The sequence below is a fragment of the Montipora foliosa genome, chromosome 9 (assembly GCF_036669935.1).
Source record: "Montipora foliosa isolate CH-2021 chromosome 9, ASM3666993v2, whole genome shotgun sequence".
NCBI lineage: Eukaryota > Metazoa > Cnidaria > Anthozoa > Scleractinia > Acroporidae > Montipora > Montipora foliosa.
The window spans coordinates 8395740-8405739 of NC_090877.1; the positions used below are offsets into that span (position 1 = coordinate 8395740).

General features: G+C 38.3%; 3 protein-coding genes across 3 annotated transcripts in view; 2 read left to right on the plus strand and 1 right to left on the minus strand.

The window, feature by feature from the left end:
- LOC137970348 (protein flightless-1 homolog) overlaps positions 1-1177 on the plus strand; it is a 47825-nt gene extending 46648 nt beyond the window's left edge. Inside the window, exon 55 of the mRNA XM_068816869.1 lies at positions 910-1177. Within this exon, the coding sequence (XP_068672970.1) occupies positions 910-1047 (138 nt within the window). The 3' untranslated portion in view covers positions 1048-1177. The remainder of the gene's footprint in view (positions 1-909) is intronic.
- On the minus strand, positions 1164-5807 carry LOC137970350 (growth factor receptor-bound protein 2-like). The gene is made up of 5 exons (XM_068816873.1): positions 5651-5807; positions 5447-5544; positions 4128-4250; positions 3514-3676; positions 1164-2240 (listed from the first exon to the last, which is right to left on the minus strand). Exons 1-5 carry the CDS (start codon positions 5726-5728, stop codon positions 2055-2057), a joined length of 648 nt encoding a protein of 215 aa, XP_068672974.1. The 5' UTR covers positions 5729-5807; the 3' UTR covers positions 1164-2054.
- Positions 5808-7444: 1637 nt separating this feature from the next.
- The window catches only part of LOC137971420 (uncharacterized), a 3970-nt gene continuing 1414 nt past the window's right edge, over positions 7445-10000 (plus strand). Inside the window, exon 1 of the mRNA XM_068818249.1 lies at positions 7445-9988. Within this exon, the coding sequence (XP_068674350.1) occupies positions 7445-9988 (2544 nt within the window). The remainder of the gene's footprint in view (positions 9989-10000) is intronic.

The following is a 10000-nucleotide window of genomic DNA, read 5'->3' on the forward strand; positions in this document are numbered from 1 at the left end:
AGAAAACTAGACTACAATAAAAATAAAAAGGCCCAAAAAATCATGCATGTGCTTGCCGTGTTTGTAGATCATGGTATAATGGCTCATAAACCATGATGGCTTAGCCAATCAAAACTCTCAAATTGCATTATCCAATGATCCAGTTTTTAATAATTGGACTTAGACACAGGCTTGTAATAAAACTTTTGAAAGGTACTATGTTAAACGTGGGACCAATCCTCCAACTTCATAATGTCCTCAAGTGGGATGTTGCTGTTCATGGCTGCAGTTGTAGATGCGCCTTGAACTGAGTGCACCAAAGAACACAACACAATGTTCCCCGGCCAGGACCCGAAACCGGACCACTCGATCCAGAGTCGAGCACTCTAACCATGAGGCCACCCCGCCTCCCGGGAGGCGTGCTCTAGTAGAGGTCTGATTATACTATCCAGAGACAGATCATTCAAGACAAACTTGGACAAACTTCGACAAAGAATGATAGTTCATCTAGTTCATCTAATCATCCGTCCTGTCAGACTACTGTGGATGAATCATTTGGATAGATGATCTATTTCTTATACCCCATTCACACCAACAAGACATATTTAGTTAACCTGGGTTTAAAAAATGAAAATCACGAACAGAAAAATGTAGGAATGGCTTTTACATAAGATTCAGGTGAGTTTGACAATACACGCTTTGATCTGTGCTAAATTTGCAGTCGACAAAAATCAGTAATCAGTATTCATGATTTAAAAAGAAAACACTTTGAACGTACTGTTTACCACACATCTTCAAAACATGGTTAAGGTTTGGTGTGAATGGGGCATTAGTCTTATAAGGGCAGAAGGTACAATCGTTCATTTTCAAGTAATGTTTTCTTTGATGTTGTTGTCATTGCTAAGGCTTATTATTATTATTCTCTGTTAGGTTTACATTCAGCATCTCATGCAGCTTGATACTACAAGTCCAATAAGGAAGCTGCGCTGCACCTTCAGAGGAAAAGAGCCACACCAATTTACAAGGTGTTTTCATGGCTGGGGTGAATTCCATGATCCAAGGTCTTAAATTTAACATAATTACCTGTAGTAATTTGGAAAACAATAGCAAGGACTGTGTCGACATAAACAGTGCTGATAATTATGATGATGATGATGACAGTCATAAGAAGAGCAACCAGAGTGTTTTGCAGTTACTGTCATTCTTTATTGTAATTTGATGCTGAGGATTCTAATCACAAATCTAGATTATTCTAGGACTACAAAGAAAGCTTAATATTGACACTGACAGTGATGATAAAGATTACCATCATCACATAATGTACTGTATGATGATGATGTCAAGCTGTACTCTAGCAGGGCGCTGCTTTCTCATTTGTATTGCATTGTCTCCCAACTACTGGTATATGCAACTTCATTGCAGACCTTATGCTAGATATGTAACTTATGTCACCATCATTAAGGATAAAATTTAATGTCAAATAGTTTGTGACTTTAATTTAATAACTGTAAATAATCATGATTAGTTTTTGTTTTTGTAATAAAAAGTACAACCATTTAATCCGGTGCATTCATTGCATGTTTAGTTTTTTTTTTATTTCTAGTTTTCTTACAAAATTATAAAATGAATGATAAAAATGAATATAAATAACAGTACCAATTAAGAAAACATCCTTACTGTGGGTATATTTAATTGTGTGTATTGTTATTTCTGAAAACACTGACCTTCTGTCCTCTTTACAGGTGAAAAATTCAGTGACATCCATTAAAATTTAATGAATGCTGTTTTGAACAGCAATAGAATGAGAAAGGGATTTTAATGTCTATTTGTGTCTTCTAATCAGCAACAAGCAATGGTGAATACACTGAAAGACAGTGTATGAGAAACACAAAATTAAGACAGTGACATTTAAGGCTAATTTTCTTTATACAATAAAGGTTGACTGTCACATGTCATGAAAATGACAAAAAAAAAACCTTAAAACTCAATCAGTTTTTAACACAAAGGACAAAATGACATTAAATCACTTTGTCCCTAACGAGAATTACAACAAACTCAAAGTCATAATTTCAGCATCAATCTGTGTTTTGTGTTGGAAGAGAGACATAATTTCGAGGGAAAATTCCTACACAACCATGCACTTGTCCCTTCCACCAACTAGGGTTACTTTTATCCAGAACTGTTATCCAATCTCCAGCATTGAAGCTGAGCTCGTCATCATCTTGTGCAGTAAATGCAAATAATGCTTGAACCATTTCATTCTAAATCAAGACAAGATAGGAAAAGATAATTTAAAAGGGTCTTGCCATAATACCAACAGATGAACAATTATTTGTTCATAAATTGCTATGCACCGTACTTTGTTCCAAAAAAATCCCTTTCCTTTTTCTGCATATTTGAGAAGAGTCTTTGCTGATCATTACAGCCACAGTTAACACCCTCCACTGATTTAGTATGCAACCTTTCAGACTATGAAACTCATTGCTTGCATAGTACTGTAATTATATGCTTCAATCACACATGCTGAATTCTTATTTGGTGACTCTTTGACATCATTTGAAGTAAAAACCTTTGGATTGAGATTAAAGCTCAAAATTTTGTGAGATTAATGTTAAAGAAACAAGGTTTCATAATTTAGGAAAACAGAAAAGTGAATCTTTGCCCCAGGAACATATATGTGAAATGGCTCAGAGCAAGTCAATTAATCCAAAAAAGGGTACAGAAAAGAAATTAGTGCAGGAAGTTGAAAATTAGTGCAACAAAGCTGAATCTTTGCACTAATAGCCAATCAAATGAGAGCCCTGGATGGTGCAGTTCATGGTGCATTTTTTTCTGTGATTGAGTGATTGATACACGTGGGTTTCTTCTGTTCATTCTTCATATATATTATTAATAAATATTCATGGTGCATTTTTTTCTGTGATTGAGTGATTGATACACGTGCATTTCTTCTGTTCATTCTTCATATATATTATTAATAAATATTCATGGTGCATTTTTTTCTGTGATTGAGTGATTGATACACGTGCGTTTCTTCTGTTCATTCTTCATATATATTATTAATAAATATTCATGGTGCATTTTTTTCTGTGATTGAGTGATTGATACACGTGCATTTCTTCTGTTCATTCTTCATATATATTATTAATAAATATTCATGGTGCATTTTTTTCTGTGATTGAGTAATTGATACACGTGCGTTTCTTCTGTTCATTCTTCATATATATTATTAATAAATATTCATGGTGCATTTTTTTCTGTGATTGAGTGATTGATACACGTGCGTTTCTTCTGTTCATTCGACATATATATTATTAATAAATAATCAGATGATTTCTCTCATGCAATTTGGAATAAACAAGTACTTGTAAATTTTTTCAGACTTCAAATTGCACTCACTAATTTTGTGCATCTTTGAAAAATTTTACCCATGCTTATTTATTCCAAATTACACTTGAAATCATGTAATTACCTATACAAATCAACAGACCACAACATGAATTTGAATTTGCAAAGCGATGAACATCAACATACCCTGAAATCCACTTCACTGAGAAGAATGTGCTGTGTTTTACTGACACTGTTTGTTTTGTGATACTCAACCAGCTGATTTAAGGATGGAAACTTTCTGAGCCAAAGGTAATACCTTCTATCATCATCTTTAAAGATCTTGAAGTGCTGGACCATATCGCCACTCCTATGATGAAAATGTCATCTTAGGAAAATCTTACATCCTTTTAAACAATTAACATTCATGTTCTCTCAAAAACTATGTCCCTTTCACCCCTTTGCCTGCAAAGAAGGACTCTTGCAGATTTTGCTCTGTTTAATATTATCAAATAAAGAAGCCTCGCCTGTGATCTGTTCTGTTGTAAAGCGTGCAGGAAGTGGATAGAGCACGAAAGAAGTTGAGGGGAAACACGAGACATAGTTGAGTCCCAGGACTCCCAGCCATCAATGGGCTGCACAGATGAGGTGTGTTACCTGAGGTGTGTGGGTAATTTTATGAAGTTTTAAATACGGCAATCCTACCCAGAAAAGCTCAAATTATAAACAAACTTATGACAAATTAGTGGAAGAGAATTTATTCCGGTGCAACCCAAACCACCATACAATAAATTTTCCACTTAATACCATAATAGTCTCACCTGACTGATAGAGAGAATTCACCCGGCGTGCTTTCACTTTCCCTGATAAGAAAGGCCCCTTCGCACTGGATTTGCAGTAGAGCTTCCTCAGCTTGCTTTCTTGTTATTTTTCCATGATACCAGCTAATGAAGAAATTGATCAAGTTGTTAAGAACTTTGTTTATAACATGATGGTGTCTATTCATTCAGGTTCAACTGAAATGTGAACTTGGGCCTATAGCTCTCCTGCTTTGCTGAAACCCATTGTTTCTGTGAAAAATGGAAACAGCCTTGTAGGAGATTATTGTACATTTTATAGTTTGCTGCATGGCTAATTGCCTGAAAACAAAGGGCAAAGAGATGAAAATAACAACAGAGCATTGTATTCTAGATACAAAGTAGAGATCTTTTCCATTTAAGCGTCATTTGGATTGTAACCTAAAAAAGGCATTAAAATGCCCCTTCCCCATACCGGACCCAACATTGACCAACACTGGGTTATTCAGGAAGACAAATAAAATTAATATAAACAGCATTATTTTAACATTTATTTTGAAATTGAGGAGGCTATGTAACTGACTTCCTGAAAGAGCCACTTTTAGAAGTCAAGCGGTTAAGGAACTATAGAATGTTTCGACCAGGGTTTTTGGTGGATTGAGGGCAAAATGTAAAAGTTGAGCCACTTTTAGGAAATTCTTTTTAAAGATAACCACTTAATCTTTAATATATATACCAAACGGAAGCACCATTGTTTTTCATTCGTTAAAGGCCTCCCAAATAATAAGCTTAGAATGCAATATTTTGAGATGTAAGAAATATCGGTAACGCATAAACTGAGAATAGAAACACTCGCATGAAAAGTCAAGGATCATGCCCGATGTCTGCAAAATACTATACTCTGTTGGCTTAGCGCTGGTTAATTATGCGTAGATACAATGTATACAAAAGCTTTAATATCACATACGGCGCACTGCGGAAACGTTTCCAATTAAGGTGATAAAATACCTGGGATTGTCCAAAATCAGATATTGCGATAAAATCAGTGGTGGCACGATGGCTGATCACGGTTCCAAGACCCCGTTAATTTTGTAATTTTGTGAAAACTAAGAGTTTTTTGGGTTTGGATGATTTTTAATACTTGACTGTCGTTATTATGAATTGTGTAAACATTGGGTCTCAACACAATATGAGGTTGTGAATGTATGCGTAATGTAACTGTAAGCTAATATATATTTTAAGGACCTTTAAGCCACATCAACATACGAAAAATATTTCAGGAGCGTCAAGGCAGTGCTTGGCTACAAGGAAACTGAAACTCGAGCGATAAAACGCTTGTTCACCTGTGAGGCCTCATGGAAATATATGTATTTGGTATCCATCCTTCACGATCACCCTGTTCTGCTTTGTACCAGTTTTTATCCGAATCCTTGTCCAAGACCTGAAACAAATTACTGCTGTCAGATTTTCATCGCGACCGACATGAAGTTGAAGAGGTTGTTGAAGCGTGCAAACTCCGATGAAATATAATTCTCTCATATCCTTACATTTAATATAGTCCCCTTTTCGAACGACATCTCGTCATCCTGTGAGGCGGCAAATGGGAATTTCGTGTCAGCTTCCATTCACGAGTAACTCGTCCTCCTCTTTCAATCTCAGCTGAACAATATTTACTGAAGTTCGTCGATCACCAACAGGAAGTGAGAATGAGCTCGTTCTCAGATCCCTTGAGTCTCACGACATGTCCTTATTTAGAGATCATAAAACAGTTCCGGACTTACAAAGTTTTAGAGCTAGAGACGGAAGACAACGACATGAAACAGTTTCGTAGTGATATGAATAACGCGAACTCGTATTTTAAAATGAAGTCCTCGTTGCCGTTGCCGTCGCCGTCCTCGTTTCGTAAGCTCCCTATATAAAAGCAATAGACCACAGGTTTTCATGGTTTATAGGCGTGATAAACCACTTGGAATGTTGGAAGAACACTCGCAGAATTCGTAAATCACTTGCCTGCGGCTCGTGATTTATAAATTCTTGTCGTGTTCTACCAACATTCCGCGTGGTTTATGAGCCTATAAACCATAGAAACTTGCAGTCTATTACTTAATAAATTACAACTCACAACAATACTGGCTAGTATTTTGTATAGACAAAGATGTGGGGTTTTGCTAAAAGCAGGCCCGCGGCCCAGCGGCCCGCGGCCCACGGCCCGCCACGGCCCGGAGGCCCGGTAGCCCAGTCCTTATTTTCCACAGTTTTTCTGTCCAGCGGTAAATCCACGCGCATGCACAGATCTGCATCGGGTTTAAGCGTGCAAAATGGACGACGGTGAGTTTGAATTCGTTTACCATTTTAATCATTTGAATCCTTGTTTCTGTTTGTTGTTGTAAACAGACGAAAACAACAGAGAATGAAAACATTTTTCACTTAGCAACATGCGACGAAAGAAAGGATCGAAAAGGATTGAAATGATTAGTAAAATGGTAAACGAATTCAAACTCACCGTCTTTCATTTGCGCGCCCAAACCCGATGCAAATCTGAGCATGCGCATGGATTTACCGCTGGACAACAAAACTGTGCGGGCTTCCGGGCCACCGGGCCGCCGGGCCGCCGGGCCGTGGCGGGCCGTGGGCCTGCTTTTAGCAAAACCCCAAAGATGTGTCCATCAAGGTATGCAAATTGCGTTAATTAAATAAAAGACGGTCTTTATCGTGGTTGTAGCAATGCACTGTTCTGTTAGATGAGAACCATATGGTCTCTTGTTGGATTGATAAGCAAATGTAAAAGTGCTCCAAGTAGTTAAGTTAAACTCTATCAGAAACCCATAAGGGTTGAAACGTGTAACGCGCGTTCACAGCTTCCGAATATCCAGTGCGAACTGATTGGTTGAATGTTTCAGTGCTAAGTACCATATTTGGAAACCCCTCGCTCTTGTTGTTCCAAATATGGTCCTTAACAAATTGAATATTCAGAAGCTTGTTTCCTAGCAAACAAGGGGCCTGTTAAAAATAGATTTGACATAAAGAAGCATACATTACGTGTGGCGGGAAGAAAGTCACGTGTAAAAGAAGGACTTATAGTCTGAGTGTTGATCGATCGTCGGATCGCTTCGAGTGTCAAGTTGAGTATTAAGTTTTAGATTTCGTATGGAAAATTGTAAAGAGATTATTCACCAGGAAATGAATTAAATATACCATAAAGATTTATTACATGGTCCTTTCGAGTCGGAGGAAATACAAGAAGAAGTAGAACAACAAAGCTGTTGCCGTCATCGAAGGATTTTTTGAATTGGAAAAAGGCGAAGTCTACTCAAAAAGGGTGTTTATGGACATAAAGCGTCATGAATATCGACAAGAACAGGAAAATACGAGATGCACACAGGACCTTTGTGTACAAAACAGTGGGGAATGTGGAGAAAATTTTGACAGAACACGTGGGAGATTTAACGTCGTTTAGGGAAAAGTTAACGGCTCTGAAAGCCTTGTTGACCGAAAAATTGGAAACGACCAAAAAGCTGGATGAAACAATATTAGAGCTCACCAAACCAAAGGAACTGGAGAAAGAAATAGAAGATTCTGGTGAGTTTTGTGAGCACGTTTACAGTATTTTAGCGAAAATCGATTTGAGTTTGGAGAAAGGGAAACATGGCGAACACACACAGGCGCATGCGACAAATCAGGAAAATAGTAGTACCAGAAATACCGAAAGCGCAAAAGTGAAACTACCTAAACTCGAACTCAAATCCTTTTCGGGAAATTATCAAGAATGGCAGGGTTTCTGGGACACATTTCAATCTGCTGTCGATGGAAATACTGGCATCTCGGCCATTGAAAAATTCACCTATCTGAAGAGTTGTGTGACAAGCAATGCTGAATCCGCAATTGCTAGACTGCCTCTGACCGCAGACAATTATAAAGTAGCCATTGACATTCTTAAGGACCGATTTGGTAAACCGCAGTTGCTGATATCAAATTATATGGATGCCTTATTGAAACTTCCATCTGTCAATTCAGTGCATGAAACAAAGAGATTACGTGAATTGTTTGACAAGATTGAAATCAACATTCGAGGTTTGAATGCGTTAGGAGTTGAATCACGGTCCTTGGTCCCAGTCGTGATGGAAAAAATCCCCTCAGAATTACGATTGGTTGTAAGCCGTAAGTTTGGCAGTGAGGAATCATGGAATCTTGATGCCTTGTTGAGTGCACTGAAAACTGAGTTGGAAGCCAGGGAAAGATGTACTGCAATGAAAACAAGTGGTGCAAATGCCAATACACCCAGGTTTGAACAGTACAGAGCAAGAAGCAAACAACCCCATTCTGCCTCTGCCCTTTATACAGGCAGTGAGGAATTTAGTCAACAATGTGTTTTTTGGAAGAAGAATCACAAATCCATTAACTGCATGACCATCACTGAACCGAAAGCTAGGAGAACAATTCTGAGACGAAATGGCAAGTGTTTTGTGTGCCTGAAGGGTGGCCATATCTCCACAAATTGTCCGTCAAAGGCAAAATGCTTTAACTGTGAAGGTAGACACCATGTAACCATTTGTGAAAGAATAAGGAACATTCCAACATCCAGGAATGTAGTTCGTGACGAGGAAACATCACATGGATCTGGATCATCTCAAGATAGGAGCAGAGAAGCTGGAACTTCAGCAATGCACGTTAGCAACAATGCCAACTCTGTGTTGTTACAGGTAGCCCAAGCATTTGTTTGCAGACCAGATAACCAACAACTTGGATTGAATGCCCATGTGATATTTGATTCCTGTAGCCAGAGATCATACATAACCAGTAAGGCATGTGAACAATTGAACCTACCAACCATTGGTAAGGAGACACTTTTGATCAAAACATTTGGAGATAACTCAGCCTCTGTGAAGGAATGTGATGTTGTGCAATTGTGTGTCAGAACATTAGATGAAATGAATGTGTATATCACCTCATATGTTGTACCAGTAATTTGCAGCCCAGTGTCCAATCAACGGTCTCGAACCACGTTGGAATGCTACCCCTACTTGCAGGGTCTACGACTTGCATGTGATACAAGTGATTCTGTCAGTGTTGATGTGCTGATAGGAGCAGATTATTACTGGTCGTTCTTTACTGGGAACATCATTAAAGGAGATCCCTATGGACCAGTAGCCCTTGAAACCAATTTAGGTTGGGTTTTATCAGGACCAACTATGTGCTCAACATTGACAAGGTCATGCACTGTGAATCTGAGTTCCACGCATGTGTTAAAGATAGAGTCCACAGAGATAAGTGATATGAGGGATGATCTGCAGAAATTTTGGGACTTGGAAACTTTGGGCATTAAGGAACATGAAACTTCAGTCTATGACAAGTTTTCAAATGACATCACATTTACTGGAAAGAGATACCAGGTCAAGTTACCATTCAAGGATAATCACCCCATGTTACCAGACAATTATACAGTGGCATTGCGTAGACTGACAACAACAATCAAGAAGCTCAAGAACCAACCAGAAATTCTGAAGCAGTATGATGGTGTGATTAGAGAGCAACTGCACAGTGGTGTGGTTGAAATGGTACCACAAGATCAAATACCACCGCCTGGAGATGTCCACTATCTTCCACACAGGACAGTAGTGAGACTTGACAGAGATACAACTAAGGTGAGAGTTGTATACGATGCCTCATCTAAAGTGTTTGGGCCTAGTTTAAATGACTGTTTTCACATTGGACCTTCTCTTAATCCCTTGTTATTTGACATTTTGCTGAGGTTCAGAGTCCATGAAGTTGCCCTAACTGCAGACATTGAGAAGGCGTTTTTGAACATTGAGATTGATCCTGAACACTGGGACTTTGTGAGATTTTTATGGGTTGAAGATCCGAATAAGGAAAGTCCAGAAGTCATGGTACTACGTTTT